The 19,309-nt window shown below is 33.9% G+C and overlaps 1 protein-coding gene, 1 long non-coding RNA gene and 1 pseudogene across 3 annotated transcripts; 1 reads left to right on the top strand and 2 right to left on the bottom strand.

Annotated features, from left to right (window-relative positions):
• Positions 1–5,120: 5,120 nt before the first annotated feature.
• LOC143564694 (axial regulator YABBY 4-like) lies at positions 5,121–6,168 on the top strand. The gene is made up of 5 exons (XM_077051891.1): positions 5,121–5,275; positions 5,358–5,495; positions 5,599–5,749; positions 5,907–5,955; positions 6,039–6,168. Exons 1-5 carry the CDS (start codon positions 5,189–5,191, stop codon positions 6,166–6,168), a joined length of 555 nt encoding a protein of 184 aa, XP_076908006.1. The 5' UTR covers positions 5,121–5,188.
• Positions 6,169–8,961: 2,793 nt separating this feature from the next.
• Positions 8,962–10,946, bottom strand: LOC143564678 (uncharacterized). Its single transcript, XR_013140921.1, has 4 exons — positions 10,803–10,946; positions 10,617–10,722; positions 9,493–9,573; positions 8,962–9,263 (listed from the first exon to the last, which is right to left on the bottom strand). It is a non-coding gene; the product is annotated as an uncharacterized LOC143564678 (long non-coding RNA).
• A 1,826-nt stretch (positions 10,947–12,772) lies between these two features.
• Positions 12,773–14,750, bottom strand: LOC143564679 (putative BOI-related E3 ubiquitin-protein ligase 3; annotated as a pseudogene). Its single transcript, XR_013140922.1, has 3 exons — positions 14,243–14,750; positions 13,832–14,158; positions 12,773–13,341 (listed from the first exon to the last, which is right to left on the bottom strand). The product of XR_013140922.1 is annotated as a putative BOI-related E3 ubiquitin-protein ligase 3 (transcript).
• Between the last annotated feature and the right edge of the window lie 4,559 nt (positions 14,751–19,309).

Consider the following 19,309-nt stretch of genomic DNA (forward strand, 5'->3'; position numbering starts at 1 on the left):
TCGTCCCTCTTGTTTCATTTAACCTGCAATGAAACCCGAATTCATTAACCTTGTTAAGTCTGATCGTTAAAGCCTTCAGCGTACCCTTCACGTGAGGGGCACTTTTTTCTTTAATTTTTCCCTAAATACACCTCAGCCCCTCACGTGAGGGGGGGGGGGGGGGGGGCTTGCGCAATATGGCTGCGGTTTAGTTGGAAAGGAAATGGTAAAAATTCCTCTCAAGTGAGGGGCACGCTGATGGGTTTAACGACCAAACTTAACGGGGTTAATGAATTCTGGTTTAATTGCGAGTGAAATGAAACTAGAGAGACGGAAATCGCAAATTTGAAACTATTGGATTTAAACCGAAGATTTAAACAAATCACAGGGACGAAAACCACAATTCACTCTTTAAAGTTTATTAGTTTGGCTTTTGTATTCTCATAATTATTAAAAGAAATTAAACTTCCTCTTAACAGTCATTAAGAGGCTACATCTTAATGGGTCATAACCTCTGAATGGTTAAGAGACAACTTTAAGTCTGAATGGTTAAGAGGTTACCTCTTAACCATTCAGACTTAAAGTTGTCTCTTAACCATTCAGAGGTTATGACCCATTAAGATGTAGCCTCTTAATGACTGTTAAGAGGCTACCAAACAGCCTCATATAACAATAAATCCTAAATAAAATTTCACACATTTATAATATAACAATTGTGGGGGTCGGTGGTGCATAAGAGTTGCACTTTATGCATTAACTTTTGTGCATTGCTTATGTCAGTTTGGTCATCTGCTTTGTTGACAGGTGTCCTTGGTTATTGCAACGTGTTTGTTTATCTGACTGTTTTCTCGATTCCTTTCCATCTTCCATTAAACTCAGCTGCATTCTCTCTCTTCATTCTATCAATGTAGGTTTTCTCTCTAGCTTCACCGGCTATCTCTCATTTGTTTGTTTGAGACATAGTCACAAGGTTAGGTCATCATGGTTGAGTCATTACAACCAAACCACCGGTAACCATTGCCTCCCTGTCGTATGTGGCGGTGGCGGTGATGTTGTATGTCGTGGTGGTGGTCGACATTGGTTACCGGTTGAGATTCGAAGCTTGCCGTCTATGTGATTCTCTACAATGTTACATTTTATTATTATTGATTTGGGCTTTTCAATTTAAGGTTCTTCCTTGGCACTCAATTTGTCCAACTTAATTCATATATTTACATTTTCGTCCAACTTTGTACATTCCCTATTTCATTTTGGTTATCTGCTTTATTGTCGATATGAAGTTTCAGAGTGCTCATCTTCGATTGGTTGCGGTAACTGCACCGTCTCTACTATGATTCGATTTATGGGGAGATCAATTTATGTTCTCCGGCGACTCTCTGTATACATCAATTTGAATCTCCGGCAGTGACACATTGTGTTTGGATGTTCTTGGAACATGGTTCAGACATTAAATATAGTAAAATAAAAAACAGAAGTGGTGCAATGTACGTGGCTGTGGGTATGATATAGATTAATATTAATTATTAACTATATAAATTAATATGTTGTAAAAGTATTTTAAATTTATAAAAAATATGTAATAGGTGATGATGTGTTGGTTTGTAGAGGTTTGTTGTTGTGGAAGAAAATGAGGATTTTGAGTAAAGTTTGGAATATGATGTGGCGATGATGTGACGGTTTGTATGTGTTTGTTGTTGTGGAGGCTTTAATGAGTAATATATAGTTGAAAATGCCCTATGTCAATGGGTATGCAAATTCTACTAACTAGCTTTATCACAAAAGCCTACAAACTATTGCATAAAGGTATAATATGGTTATCAGTTTATCCTATCATAGTAGTGTTACTTATATTTTATTTATTTTTTACTTATATGGTCTTTTGGCGAACTATTGCATAAAGGTATAATATGGCTATCAATTTATCCTAACATAGTAGTGCTACTTAAATTTTATTTATTTTGTACTTATATGGTCTTTTGATGGTTATGAAGGTTCAATAGCTTGGAAGGTATGCATACAGGTTAGGTAATTCATTCATGTTAAAGTTTAGATTCTATCATATCTACTTAAATGTAATTTTGTATGTCTTAATTATTTGGTCTTTTGACTGTTATGCCGGTTAGTTAGCTTGGGAGGTATGCAAACAGGTTAGATGAATAATTTATGTTACTCTTGGTTTTATGAGTAGGTTTAATTGGATCTTGAACTTACTAAAATATTTCTAAAATATTTGTGATGCTTAAAAATGAACAAATATCAAACATTCATGTCATGTACACAACTGCACATACACACAATAAAATAACATAACTCCTAAGCATACAATGAATTCACAGCAAAGAGAAAGGTATTTGTGTCAACTCCAATACAAAGCCTTTTTTGAATTCAACTAACCTGCAAACATTTATTTTGACCATTTATTTCTTATATACCTATACATAATATAGAATTATACTCTCATTGTGGTTTACTTTTGACCCTTTATTTCTATCACAAGCTTTTTTAGAGATTTACATGAAAAGTTTTCGGTGTTATATTTTTAGCTGGTTGACCTGTTCTAACCAACAGGAGTTGTAAACTATGGTAGAATATATTGATCCTATGAGTTAATTTGTGCAGGTATTTCGGGCCAATTTTTCTGCAATTTTGGATCAACTTTATGTTAACTGGCCATTTCAGTTTACATATTTATTAGACTCGAGATTTAAGGTGTGAACCCAGTTCTGGAATCAATCAAGTTTCGGTTCAAGTGAGCAAACGAGCAGGGTTGTTAGACACATATAGCTGCAATGACACATTGGGTTACATTCTATATATTTGTTTTCATGTTTTATGTTGTTTATTTTGTTCGGATCATGAACACGACGTGAATATTAATAGTCAACTTTCGGTTCAAGTGAGCAAACGAGCCAACCATTTGAGTAGACAGGGTTTTTAGACATAGATAGCTGCAGTGACACATTGGGTTACATTCTATATATTTGTCTTCATGTTTTATGTTGTTTATTTTGTTCGGATCATGAACACGACGTGAATATTGATAGTGTACTCTATAAATGTTTTGGTTTATTAGCTGCTACTTAAAGTAAATGTTTTTTGTGGGATTACGCTAATGTAAAGGCCGTCAAAACCATGTGATGCACATCTTACCCTGCCGCAACGCGGCGGGTTTAAATGCTAGTATAAAGCTATATTTGAACTGTAATATAAAAACACACAAGGATGATAAGAGTAAAATACTAATATTTAGAAAAAATGGTCGTCTTTGGGTGATGCAACATGCCAAAAAGGCAAGTTCATCACGAACAACTCCTGATATGAACCTTGTTCAAATTTTTATTATAGTTTTCCTTGATCCTTAAATATCGTAATACCATAGCTTACCAATCTTGAGAGATAAACGAGCTTTAAACCGGTAAGGAAACTTATGAATTAGATGTGGACCGAGTGATGTAGAATGAATTATCATCATAAAGGTGTTACAACAAAGGTTTGTTGGCATCCAAGACTTGAAACCTTCAGTGAAGAGGTTACCTGGCTAAAGTGGAACCATTGATTTCTGTTTTTTGGTGTTTCCTTTTTCATCGACGAGTTGCGTGTAAATATGTGGAATGGACGGTAATCATGCATTGCTCTACCCTTGTATATTGTGTATATTTTGGTGACAATCTTGTTTCGGGGTCCTTGAAATATCAACATGTAACGTACTGTGCAATTGCTGAAGATGCCAATGCGGTTGCTGAATCAACATGGACGGCTAATTCATAATCTTCCTTTTGAGTTGTATTGCACTCTATCTATGGCAACTATAGTTTTTGTGTAATATGGACACTACGTTTTATTTGTCGAACTACTACACCATCAATATACCAAATATGTTTGGACTGGTTTCCGTTTCGTTAGAGAAATAGTTGTTATTGGACATATCACACATGTGTGTGTTCGAGCGCTACATGTATTGTGAGCTAATCAGTTGGTGAACATTTTTACTCAAATAGGTCCAGTCACATTCTTTCCTCCGTGAGCTTTTCGTATTTTTACTCATGAACATCACTAGCTTCCTAAATTTCTCAATTTGACGTTTCAAAGCTTTGAGTTTGAACACAAATGGGTCAACGCAAGGGGATGTTAAAGTCGCACGTGCGAGCACATGGGTCATGATCAAATCTGGATTCACAGTTTAGTAGGTGAGAAGAGCATTAAACGTGAGGCTAATAATAATTTTTAAGGAGGAAAGTGATGGCATTTGATTTGAGGCACCCACTAAATGACTAAACTGCAGTTGCAGCACATGAAGAACTTTCCCAAACTAACCTTCATGCATTCACTCTATCCAAATCCGTGTTACTTTTCATTTCAACATTAGTTATAAATGTTTTTGCTAAATATACAAAATTATATATTCAAACAAAAAAATGTAGTGATCGTCGGTGAGTAATGTTTCGATAGGCTAAGGATCAAAGTGATTCTAAAAGAGTGAAAATTATTGTTGTGTTTTGATTAATTGTTTGAGGAATAATCATCGAGGCTATCACCACTGGTGGTTAAAAACTAACTGTAGTATTTTTTTATTTGATTCATTGCATGTTATATAAATAATAAAAGAGGCTATCACCACTTTTTGATGCTCATAATATTTATTCATTGTTATGGGTGTTCATAAAACCAACAGTAAGCCTCTTTTGCTTCTAACATGTTCTCTTTAATTCGAATTTGAATGTTCATACGTTTTAGTTAGTTGTATGTAACACATATGAAATATCTATATTTGATTCATCCTTGAACGGGAATATATATATTCCCGTTGTTTATTATTTGTCTAAGATGGCCGAGGCACGAAATAACTCTTTTAACACCAACGTGGGAATTCATGGTTCAATCGCCCGTAAATTTTGTATACTTTTGTCAGTTCACTTAAACATAACTAAAAAAGTGAAACAATAGATAACACTGATAAAAATATAAAAATAATAAAAAAAAAAAATTAAAAGCGTAAAAAGATATAAAGGGTTGACACTATCAATCCTAAAATCTACTAGGTAAGTATGAGTCTTGAAAATGACTAAATTGTTTCATGTAAATGTCAAATTTGAATGCCTGTGTTCACACTTCACACTCCTATATCTGTACATATATATGCCCATGTGCTTACAAAAGTACACCCTCCTCCTCCAAGTTCACATCTCTATCTATATTTCTCTCTGATCACATGTCAACATTTAACCATCTCTTAGATCTTCAACTACAGGAACAAGTTTGTTATGTGCATTGTGGTTTCTGCACCACAGTTTTACTTGTAAATTGTTTCACTTCAATTCATTCACTCAAAACCTAAATATTATGGTTTAACTTCATTATTTTATCAATATTATATCTAGGTTATTGTCCCAAATAGTTGTTTATCCACAGTAGTTACAGTCAAATTTGGCCATTGCACAAGTCTTCTTTCAGTCAACATGATGAGATCAAATGTTCATCCTCTTCATTTCTTTTCTTCTGATCATAACCAACAAGAGGTGTGTTTTTTACATTTCTTTTCAGTATATTATTATTTGATTGTATCATACCTTAAGTTGAAAAGCATCAGATTTTATTTATGTATGTATGTATCACATGCAGCCAATGGTGGAAGCTTGCGAAGAAGATCATGATGAACTTCCTAAACTTACCTTGAGCAAACATAACTCTTCCTCTCTCACTTCATCAATTGAAGATGACGACGATGATGATGACGGCGATCTTGAAGTAGTAAACCACGTCGTTAACAAGCGTAAAACTTTACTTGAATCTTGTTTTGTATTTGTTAAGAATTGATCTTTATAGGTATCTCACACGATAAAAGGTCATTCTTGCCATACACACAATGAACTCTTCACAAGCCTCTTCATAATGAACTCGCTTAATATAACTTATGTGTATGTTTGCAGCCCCGGGAAAGAGGCAGCGTGCCCCATCCACATATAACAAATTCATCAAGTAAAGAACTTATTTAAATTGAATAGTTTTTTCATGTTGATTTATATTATTCATCAAGTAAACTCTGATATGTACATTATCAGAGATGAGATCAGAAGGCTGAAGACACAACAACCCAACATGTCTCATAAGCAAGCCTTTAGTGCAGCAGCCAAAAATGTATGTTTTTTTCTCTCAAAGTACAAGTGTAACTTTAAGAAAATAAACAGTTAATAACACACACATCATGAGATAGATCATAGATATATAACCAAGAACTCAGATTAATTATGTGAAGTTTCAATCAATCAATCAATCAAGCTCAGTAAAATCCCACCGACAGCAAAGCTATAAGTAGGGTCTGGGGAGGGTGGGATGTAGGCACACCGTACCTCTATCCAAAGGAATAAAGAGGTGGCTTCCAGAGAGACCCTCGGCTCTAAGTACATGTGTATGAAGCAAAATAAAGGAAATCAAAGTTTAACAGTTATATAAAAACTACTACTAATTATAATAATATTAATAATAAGATCACAGTTTAACAGCTACATAAAAGCTAATAATAATTATGTGAAGTTTGTCTCTTCTAATTTCAGTGGGCTCATTCACCACACATTCTACCGAATGATCAAGAAGAAAAATCAAAGGGCTTAGGTGGTGAATCAACAGTGATGGTTTAGAAGCTTGGGTTGGATGCTAGCTAGAATGCTAACAGCAGGACATCATGTTATGGAGTAAACGATCAATAGCGATTTAAGTTGTCAAAATTTTCTTGTGTGTATAGGTTTGTCTTGCTTAACTAACATATTAGCATGTCCTATGAGAAGTAGCTACCATTTATGTTTTAGTAATATAATTTAGTTTGTGGGTCTATGGTTAAAATCAAAATTTTAGGTTATAACTTATAAGTTTACCATGTGAAAACCCTTCAAATTTTTTCATTTTCTGAATAAATTTTCAAAATATAAGGTCGTTTCGAGCCTGTAAGTGTCAAATTAATGGCGTGTTACTAGTGGCATAATGCGTAAAGGAGATGATTCATTACAGCTTAGTTTATTAGTAGTGTTTTATACCACAAAGATGGGAACATGGCTTTCTTTTGCAATAACTTGCAGGCTCCTTCACAAGAAAATGGTTTCTTAAAAAAGAAAGTATTTTAGGCATTCTCTTGAGGCAAAGAAAAGCCCTTTAAATGACATTTGTGTAACTGACCCCATAGAGTTAAGAACCATGAGTAAGTCTTTCCATTTTAAGAAGGTGGCAGGGGTTCTATAATGTACAAATTATTGATCTTATGAGGCATGTAGTAGCTGGCTAGCTAGATGCTCTTGGGGTTTGAAGTGGTTGTGATCCAGAGCTTCAATTCTCAAATTTAAGAGTGACAAATGATTGACAAAACCTTCTTGATGTGACATTAATTTGTAACTTAAATCAAAATAGCTTATTACTTGTATTTAGGGGGTGTTTGGCCTAGCTTATATTTTTGTGCTTATATCTTTTTAAAACTTATAGCTTATTTTATATCATTTGATAAGCCTTTTTTAAGTGTTTGGATTAGCTTATATTCTAAGTTGATTATACATCTTAATAAGTTGTTAAATCCATAATTTTTAATTTGTTATAGTAATAAGTTACTTCAATATTATTAATCCATCACCATTTGAAGGCAAATGAGTAATTTACCCCCTTAAACAAATAAGCTTCTTCAAATAAGCTAAATAATCATCTTCAAATAAGCTTCTACAAATTAGCTTATTTAAGCTTATAAACCTAAGCTAAAAAAGCTAAACTAAACACCAAATGAAACTTATTTTATAAATAAAAGCTAAAAAATCTATAAGCTTCGGTAAAAAAGCTAGGCCAAACACCCCCTTATTGTTAATTGAGATGTTACTAAGGTTACAACTGGCTACTCCATGTTTCAAAAACTGGCCATTTTAGTACTTTTTTGTAAACCCCGTTTAAATTGTCCGTTAAGTCGAGGGCATAATAGTAACTTTAGTTATTTTATTTGTTTTCTTATTTTTTTAAGCTCCTTCTCTTTCCACTTTAATATCATCCAAACCCTAATCCCTCACCTCAGAACATTTTAAACAAGCCATGGTGGTTTGTTGATGCGGCTGAGGTCGTTACCGCCACCAGAAACCATTTTCACCCCATCTCTTTGCACCGCCACCAGCCACCATTTTCACCCCATCTCTCTGCACCGCTACCAGCCACCAACCCCATCTCTCTGCACCGCCACAGCCCCCATTTTCACCCATCTCCGTCTTGAACCGCCACCAGCCACCATCGTCTCCTGCCTTCGTTTCCATCTTCTCTCCTTTCCCAGTCCGACAAGAAATCAAGCAGTTGAGCTTAGATCTAAATGCTCTCAAAGCCTCACAAGTTTTCACCGGAAAATGAACCCAACTCCTTTACTCCGGCGAACAATCTTGTTTTCTGAGACACGCCGGCATCGGAAGCTTCAATGTTGTAAATTCTGACAAAGTTGTAAGCGTGTTTCTTCTAGTGCTCCATTTACAATGGCGTCCAATGGTGGCTAGAGACCAGAGGATCATGCAGGGATGGTCTTTAACGGTAGTTAATGGGCGAATGGTGGATGTTTGTTGATGAATTTGGGGGACTTGCAGGAATTGGATTGATTGGGATTTCGGTTTAGGGCTTGACCAAAACTTCCAGCTTTCTTTGTGAATTTGACTTTTTGAAAGAAACCTGTTAAGGTGGAATTTTATTAAAAGAAAAAAAATAACAAAGTTACTAAAGTGCCCCTAACTTGACGGATAAAAATAGACGAAGTTAGAAAAAAGTACTAAAATTGCAATAAAAAGGTGAGGTAGCCAGTTGCGAAAAATTCAAAAAAAATACTAAAGTTACGTAGTTGTTTAAACCACAGATATTAAAATGGCACTTAACTCTTACAGTTTTAAGACAACACTTTGAAAATACGTTCTTTTGGAAATATCATATTATAGCTGAATATACATATTTGAGAAAACCAAGTACATAATCAAATTACCACTCCAACATATAAAAGATATATAAAACTACAACCAAGCATTTATATTCCTTAAACCCTAATTATAACTCCATGCTTTACTAAATAGGTAGACCTTTTGGAGTTACGGACTCGTGGCCATTGTTTGACAAGTTGGTTCATTGGGTTTGATCGACCCTTTGGACTAGATATTTTCTAAGAATGATGTATCTATTGATCGTTAAGTATCAAATCTATTATGCTAGTGGCGTTCGCGCTTGCATAATGTCTTATTTCCATTGATATCTCAAATGATTCCTTTTCCCAAATCTTTTTGTTTTATGAACATATCCTGCAAAATAAATTAAGAGATACCAGTTGAGCCACTGCTTGAGTGTTTTATCTCAATATTAAATGCTACTAGACATTAAAAAAAATAAAAAATAAAATAAAAACAGAAGTGTTGATATTGAGGCACCCATTTAAAAAAGATTAGTTGATGAATTAAAAGAAAGAGTCCAAAACTATATAAAAAACAAAAGAAATAAAAGCTGATCATGAATAAGGAGTAATTAACATACTGATGAAAGGTCTTGAAGGAGCTGTAGCATTGAAATATGCTTGAAAGAATTCTGTGTTTTCTTTCTGTAGTCCTCTCCACACTGTCAAATGTCGATGAATTCGTAAACATTAATTTATGAGGATTAATTTCTCAGTGTTTAAAATAATTATAACAATAATTAATCCCAAAAGGATACAGATAAATAAATTACATATATTCACGGTTTAATTTCACAAGTTTGTAAGATCAGTAGTAAAAACTTAATTAATTTTCCTGAATTAATTAACATAAACCTAAAATTAGGTTCATATCCGTATAAAGTTCATTCAAATTAAACACCTAGACACGATATGTTAGACACGCTTGCTTGCGTGAATGGTTTGATCATTCGGTTTATTATTTTTGGATTAATTCATATGAAATATACGGAGTAATTAATAGGTTATGTTTTCATAGGGAATAAGCTGTATTAATAATATTAAGTATTTATAATATTTAGTTGTTTGGTTATTAACTGCCGATCATCAAAATCATAGTTGCAAAAAGATAACAGTGAAGAGATTCAAGCAAATTAAGAATAAGGATCACGAATAAAGAGTTATAAAGGTATATAATTTACTAATGGTTCGGTTACAACTTTTATACTCTTATACAAAGTACTCCATGTTCAAGGAAGATCGAAGATATCATTGATAGGATATGATCTCGATCTATATGATCATGAAAGGATCTCGTTGTCAACTAGGATTGAAGTCACACATATAGGGATATAGATCAACTTCATAAGCAAATTTCTTAGGAAAGACACGACTTCAACTATATATGCTCACCAGTTAACAATGTAGAATCTCTCGGGTGTTGCTGGTCTATATTTGGTTGTTATCGATCATGTCAAAGAATTAAGGTTGTTGGAACATTGAACCAAGTGTTAAGACTTAAGAATACTAACATACTTCACACAATTCTATATGTCATTTCAAGCATACAAAAGTGATGATCACATGAATTATTAAAAAAACAACATTCATATATGCTAGCTATAGAGTTCATTGAAATCTTTTGAACTTAACAATTTATTTGTGGCATACGAGACCCTTAACACCAAAATGTAATTGGCAAGTTAGTTATGTATCGGAAAAAAACCTGTAAGCGTGATGATGGGGTGAACGCATGCATGTTTCGCAAGAGCCCTAACGCACTCATCCCGGTCCATTTTCAGAAGCAAACACCTTTCTATAAGATGTTGAACCTACATATATATTTCATTATCCAAACCTAGCTAGCTCATTAATAAATTATATGTATAATATATATAGTATGTATGCATACCAGTCTAATATAAGTAATGGGGTGGCAATGATAACATGGCTTGTAACTATGATACCTACGCTTCATGATTCTTTGTTTTTGAATATAAAAATGGACAAAGAAACAAACAAATAGAGTGAAACAAGTTTGTTCTATATTAGAAAATATAATGTTTGTGTCGCTATGTGTGTGTGTATATATATATATATAAGCTAGTGATGTGTGTGTGTGTACACGTTATCTTGGAGATATCCAAGTGAAAGGAGCAAAAAGCAGCAGGAATCCAAATTAGAGATTCAGGCCATCTCCTTGGAGATAAGAGAAATCTATATTTAATTTCCCAATTCAATTCACATGATCATCATTGGCTACCAACACGCCATGTGTTTTCAATATTTATATTGACAACGTGGTTTCCTTTGCTACACCCATTTCAACCTTCACTCCACCCATAACAAAATAACCATGCTATATAATAAAACTACACGTCGGGTCGTGCTTGTGGTTTGACGGTCCGACACGAACCTGAAAATCGTGTCGGACAAGTGAACCCGAAACCGACACACATATTCTTGGGTTGACTTGAAAACGACCCATGACTCGAAAGTTTTTTTTTTCTTTTTTTTACTTTTTCACGTATTAATACTTAATTTATTTTTATATTTCATAGAAACATCCAAACGATTTACAATGAAGTGGCAGGTAAGCGGGCAACAAGCTGCGCCGCAACCCCCTTTTGGATAGCAAACCCAATCCGACAGTTTTACATCAAAAAATACAAATTTATGTAACATCAAAAATACAGTTTTACATATGTTTGATGTAATATTTATTTATTCAAAAATAAAAATTAATTCTCCTATTAAAAAGTGTGTTTTCAAGTTTTAAGACAATACTAATGTTTATGAGTCAATCCAACACCAGAGCTTAAACATGAATATATGAGTGGTTAGAATCATAACCGAAACAAAAAAGAAACACGGACGCTTATACATAGCGTAGCACCGATGTTGGCAAGCAAAACTATCAAATTGTCGTAGTAAAATTAGAAATGCATAAAGACAGTATTCTATTTTGGCATATGCCATCTAGTCTATATGAACTAGATGTGACTTGTGAGTATGAATTGGTTCATTATGGGCGAAAGTTGAATCCAGAGACCACAATCATGTTTGATTTGGTTTTTGAAATTCGTTTTGGTTACGCAGGGTTCGGTTTTTTCATTTATAAATGTCACAATAATATATTGAGGGCTGAAAATTGGTCATGGTATTTTCGTTTATGTATTTATTTTCATTAAGTTATATGTCTACTTGTCCATTGCTTCTAATATGTTTCATAACATTGGTATCAAAGCCATATGATTTACAACTGAGTTGTTGATCATAACACGAAATCAAGAACTTGAGAAGACATTAAACGATCATGAACAAAACCGTTAGCAGTCACGTCCGAAGGTTCCTTTGGCCACCATTGACCTTCAAGAATTATCGTGGGCAAATTATGTGAGGTCCATTAGTGGGCGCTTTAAAACTCCCAAGGACTATTATCACGCATTCGACATATTAATAACATTACCATTTCGTAAGGCTATGTCATAAGCATATTCTCACATGGCTTAAAACTAGAGATTTAGCGCCTCATCAAAATGTTCAAACCAAGACCCTACGAGATGCCTATGGGTTAGCTCGGATAGTGACTACGGACGCCAATGTGAGCACTCCGTTGGGTCCACATACACACAACTATCATACCCTACGATGATCCAGACGCAAGCATTACTGGAGGTACACAACCCACAAATGCTTCTAGTAAGTAATAACTACTTTATCCCAGTTAGTTATACACCAAGTCACCAACTACCAAGTAACTTTAATATAAAATTACCTTAAATGTTAGAAATTAATATTACCCATGTTGGCACACGCTTTACCCGGACAAAATCCTCAAGAAGTATTGTTCTTCAAAACTTCAATGGTTTTGAACTTGAAGTAATTAATAACTCATAACACCACTAAAACTCTCATTAACGTAAGATTTTTGGGAGTTACATACCTTATGAGAAGTACACTTCCACACTGACCGTTTTAACCATCTCGCAAACCGGACACACGCTTGTAAAACTATCACAATCTTTACACAAACTTAGGGGTCTACAAGGCATCACCAATACCGACACTTCGTTTTCCCTACACACTTTACAAGTAGACTTCCCGACACTGTTGGTCAATCCTAGGTAATTATTAGACAACACTTCAACATCAGTATCTCCGAATCCTTCCTTAAACTGGTTGTCGTTTCCACGAGCCAAAGCCTGTTGAAGATTCGTTTGCAGTAAGTTGACCATTGACTCGTTGTACTTGGCCTTGTAGTGCCAGTTTTGTGCTTCGTTTGCCACCTGTTTAATTCTCTCCATAAGTTCCTTGTTTTTACGGTTTATGTTTTCTATTTCAACGTCTCTTTCGTGTAGTTTGTTCTCTACACCTTTCTCAATAGCAGCTAGAAAAGAAGCCATGTGTCTCTGCCGTATGTCTCTCATCCCTTTCAACATCTTTTCTTCCTGTTAAATATCACTTAATGTCACTTTACCTCAAGCCAAATTGCATAAAAATTATCATCATCATCATCATCATCATCATCATCGTACTCAGTATATCCCACCAATAGCAATGCTATGGTAGGGTCTGAGGAGGGTAAGATGTAGACAGTCTTACCTCTATCCCATAGGGATAGAGAGGCTGCTTCCGGTGAGACCCCCGGCTCGATAGTAGTTTTGCATCAAGCCTTGGACATAAGGCACATAGCACTCAATCATCAGGGACACCGGCTGATTGGTGCATGTGCCCTTGTCTTTCGGCTATCAACGCCACCACATGATGCCTGATTAACCTTCCGCCACTTTTAACGTTATTTTCACGAGATTAGTAAAATAACGTCAAAATTAGTGCACTTTTACTTTTGCCCACCCGAGGGTTCACACATATATACATTATATGCGCGCACCGCAAGCAGGGCGTTGCATAAAAATTATAGACTAACATAATACGTACCTGAATCATAATGAATCTTTCAAACTCTTCTTTGTGTTGATCAAGTTCAGTTGAAATACTATCACCAATAGAAGATATAATTGACGGTGCTAAAGTCATACTAGCACTTGCAGAAGTGATTGATGAATTCCGTTCTTCATCATCATATGATAATTTTAAGCCGGTTGATACATGGTGAGAATTCAATATGCTTGAAGGTCGATCGGAATCATCATGATGATAAAAGTTGTGGTTTAGTGAAGCTGGAAGCTTTTTTTGCATAAAATTAGCAAATATCCCGTGTACGTTTGTTGGGACGAAAGGCAGGGTTATTGTGGTCATAATTTACTGCACCGTCAATAAAACAGAAAATCAGATTAATAGTGTAACATCAATATATAGCTGTTGATTTTTAGAAGTATAGAAGTTCACCTTTTCCAAATAGCTGCAACTGGTTTGATGCATTTGAAGGATATTGGAAAATGTTGTCATCGATAAACACGGGGACTAAGGAATTGTTGTTACTTCCTCCCAACATTGTCTAGAAATTATTTATATATAACGATCCGCCTAAAGAAGAATAATGGCAAAAAGGAATCAGATTTTAAAATGCACAAGTCCTCAATGTTAAAAGCAATGCCTTTACACCTTTCATTAATAATGCACCTAGCAACATAAGATTCCCACAACACTTCAAATAATGTGTCCAAATAAGGCTAGTGAAATACTAAAATGGAAAAGAATTTAGAAAGATGCTAAACCTAGAATGAGAGCAATAATGCAGCTAAAGGATCAATGCATACCGAAATAAGATATGATGCAAAGCACTACATTGTCACTAAGAAGCAATGAATAAACACACCACAAATTCAACTTTATGGCCTTCAAAGGCATCATTCACAACCAAGATTGATGCTAAAATCTACAACTGTAAACTATCAGGCATTGACCAATCCTTCTACAGAAACCAAAATAATGAATAGGAGACCAGTGATTCAACTATTAACTATTAACTAAGACATGCTATCAAGCCGTATACATATCTACAAACATGGCACCTACAAACCAATCAGTCAAGCATCGATCTTCTAATATTCCAAACTCAAACACCTCCATACAAACTTATTAGATTCAGCGTCAATCAAAGTGTATCAAGCGCTCTTTCCAACCGTAACTAATGGAAATCAAGCCCAAGAACACAAACACGGAATCCGATCTCAACTAAGATTGACTCTTTTGTGTTTATTACAACTCTTAACACACACCTACAAAGACCCCTAATCCATCTATTTAAACTTAATAACCCTACTAAATCTAATCCTTCTCAAACTAAATATAAACTCAAACTCGTAAACTCTAGAGACTCAAACAAACTAGATAAACTAGTAAAATATTCAACAACTTTTTCCTTAACAGCGTTTGGAACCACCCCCAATGCATAAGTAACCCTTCGGAATATCAACCGTCATACTGATTTTGACACCCCAGGCTTTTACTCACCGATCAAGGAGGAAAACTACCACTATGGAAAACCCCCTTGAGTAGGCCAACTGCAAAATTTGGCACTTTAACCCCTTAAACTTTCTTTTTTTAACTCGTTTTTAACGGTAACAAACACGCACGTTAAAATCTCAAGATCAGAAAACTCAAAATTCCAGATCGAAGAACATTGCACATAAAAGTAAACAATTATTTATTAGTCCAAATTATAAAATAATAAAACTAAGAAATACAAGTAGAAAATAAACATAACAGTCCAAATTAATACCTCAATCAATTAACAAAATAACACAAATCGAATATTATCTCTGTCACACCCACATAATAAATAAATAAATAAATAATCACTCGATCCTACAAATTCAAAAACCTTAAAAGCAATTGATGTACCATCAGTTCAAAAACTGGATTCGGTTACAAGAAATTATTATACCTGCACTTGATGAGAGATAACTTTTAAGTGATCGGTGCAGCAACTGCGGCGGCGGAGACGGTGGTGGTGGTTACAGAAACGAGGGAAAGATGATGAATGGACGTTGAGTTGAGACCTGCTTCTTCTTCTTCTTCTTCTTCTTCTCTTATTATTATTATAGGTAATAAGAAGAAGTTTATATATAAATAATAACGTATAAATATTAATGACAGTCAGAGAGAAATAATTAAAATAAAAGTAAATACGTATGGGGCCCAGCTACTCCTCCTCCTTCCTCGATTCATCAGATCTTCTTCTCTCTGTTTCTTTTTACCTAATTACCCTCCATTGGACTTATTTTTGGATTTATGACACACATTTATTTATGAATGAATATATTATTATTATTATTATTATTATTATTATTATTATTATTATTATTATATTTTTGGAGATTCATTTCACCCAAATCTAGTTTAGTCTTTATTTTGTCTGTTTTCCATCCTAATCAGGCTCAATTTAATTAGTTTCATATTGTGTTTTTTTGTTTATGTTTTTTTACCAAATTTACTTTCTAATGAATATATATATATATATATATATGTTTACTTTCCAAAATTATATAAAATAATTATATATTTATATGGCAAGTGAATCAAGTTTTATAAATTAAAGTTGGTATAAATATGAATTCAGTATTTACACGTATTAATTGAAATAGTTATACGAGTGAATGAGCTGGTTTAAGTTTAATGTCTAATTAGTAACTTTTTTATCAAATTTTTGTAAAGTTTTGAATTCTTGGTGTTTGTGTACTTTCTAACGTCTTGCTAGTTCATTTTATTTGGTAAGGTTTTTGACCGTGAGGAGGTGTAATCCACTAAAATATATTTACAAAGCTTACATAATCGTGCCAATTATTTAACAAGCTGTCTTTTTTAGTCATATTGATTTCATTATATGGTAACGTTATGAATAACTTATATTTGTATTGTAGGTAACTATCGTGACTCATCCTATAAAGAACGGGTTGATTTTGAGAAAAAGAATTATGTACGGGTTCATTCATGGCAATTCAAGTTAGGAAACGTTTCAATTTGTAAGGACTAGTGTGAGAGTGACAAGTTATAAATAGGTGTTTATTCAAGAGCATTGAAGATTTAAAAATAATATAAGGTATCTAGTATTTACTTTAGGATATATAGTGTTAGCAAAATATAAAATCCGGAGCAAGTAGAACATGAATCATGAATTAGTAAACGATGTTTTTGGAAGAAAGAGAAAACCAGTTTAACTGTCAATTTTATTTGTCAGTTCAACCACTTGATGCCATAATCAGTCGACCAATATAAGAGTTGTTTAAAAGTGGTTAACCGAAGGATCCGGACCGATTTAGACACTAGCCAACCAGTCCGGTTCCAAGAGCATTGTGTATACATACTTATTTGAGTAAATTCTATGGTCATGGTCAATGTCGAATCAATCGGGTATTAAAACTTTTATCAATTTTTGTGAGTTTATTCGTGCTCCATAATAATAATAATTTAAATTTTCTTGACAGAAACTTACATTTGCATGGTAATATATTAATGAGCGGTCAAAATAAGGTTTCTATTAGACAAGAAGGTACAGCATATTTAAAGATGTGCACAATCATTACATTTGATTTAGTATTAGGTGTATACAATAATTATGTAGCAAACATAACTACTACGCTTGTCACGTTACTAAAAAATTAATTGGCATGTATATCATGATGGTAATTTTATGTCTATTATTATGTTTTTGGTATGGTTTTGATAACTTTAAAGTTATAAAATTAAAATCGTACACCGTATGAATGGTATTTGAGTTTGTTGAGTCTTTAAATAAATTAACAAGCCAAATATGGTTGCCTTAATAGTAACATGCTAATCAAAGTCATGTATTGAACATTGAATATAGCCACAACTAGAATCTACAGAAACATGCATTGAACATAGATGTTGCCTAAATACCAATCATACATGTCTCTAGCTTCATTAGTCTTCTAGCGTACCCACAACTTTAACCTTTCGATCAATCACATTAATAATATACTCTATACCACAGTATTACCAACTAACATTTTATTTATTCATAATAAATTGATCATTCTAGATCATGCAGATAAAAGTCGTTTAGACGACTTCATATGTATCGAATTATAGATTATGGTAAAGTTGTGGGAAAATCACATAAAAGAACAACTCAAGAAAGAGAAAATTCAACGGTGCTGATTTATATTTTCAACTTGAGTAAAATTACAAACATATTTAAATATTGGCTTGGATGGATTCATTTTATTAAGCAACCCTTGAACGCTTAGCAAGAGATTAACATTGTGTTCCTGAGTTTATTTACAAAAAGAAAAACAAGGTAAGGAAAAAAAAAATTTCTTATCTTTTTTTTTGACATCTTCTCTTTCTCTCAATTTTCTTTCCTTCCAAATCTTTCCAATTTTGAAAGTTACAAAAACTCTTATTTTACTCATCATTTTCTCCCCCCTCCCGTCCTTTTATTTCTTTTAATGAAACTCGGGAGCATCCTTTTTATTTTTCCTTCCTTTTTCTTCCTTAAATGAAACTCGGGAACACAACATATTTTTTTATCCCTCATTTTCCTTCTATTTCCTCCTTTAAATGAAACTCGGAACACAGTGTAAGAATCCAACTTCGATTGTATGTGTTAGATGGAATGTGAAAAGCTTGTTGAAAATATATGTTGTGATCAGCTTTGACTAGCACTAAGGCCATATGTAATGGGGTGTGGATTTGGACGATTTTGGGCGCGAAGGGGTGCGAACACCGCCCCGAACGATTTTTGGGCGAAAAGGGACAGGGGCGGGGTGTTTTTATCGCCGTGGAAGAAGAAGAAATATAATTATTATATTATATTATATGTATGTGTGTGTATATATATGTATATGTATATATACTGTGATATATATGTATATGTACATGTATATGTATATATGTTGTGTGTGTGTATATATGTATATGCAAAATGAATCCCAGAAACAACCCGAACCAACCGAACCACCCATTCCCTCCTTTCGGTCAACATCATGGTTCGCAAAACCAACCGAACGTGAACTTACAATGGAACCTGATGAACCTAAACCAACCGAGCTATCCGTTTCAATTTCCTGACCCGAACCTAAACATGTACGCCAACCGAGCTATATGTTTTTTTATATTTTTAGTTATGTATTTTTTTAAATTTTAATGCATTTTCATATAATTATTTGAAGAAATTGGTTTTTATTTGATTAGTTTAATTATAAAAAGAAAATAATAAACAAGGATACTGTGGTCCCAATTTGTAGCCCCTACACTATTACACCCCAAAAACAAATTTTCACTCATTGCTAACTTAGCACCACGTGTCATAATTTGCCATCATTTATAGCCCCTCCACTATACATAGCCTAACAGTAAGTTAATATTCAAAGGATTACATCATGAACAATGATTAATAGATTGTCCAGATAATTCACAACCCATCTACCATATTAATTCTATCTTATAATTTAGTTGAAAATCATCTTTTCAAAATCAATCTCTAAA

Source organism: Bidens hawaiensis, unplaced genomic scaffold (assembly GCF_021521415.1).
Source record: "Bidens hawaiensis isolate Kalapana, Puna unplaced genomic scaffold, B.hawaiensis_p1.1 tig00022146_1, whole genome shotgun sequence".
Classification (NCBI taxonomy): domain Eukaryota; kingdom Viridiplantae; phylum Streptophyta; class Magnoliopsida; order Asterales; family Asteraceae; genus Bidens; species Bidens hawaiensis.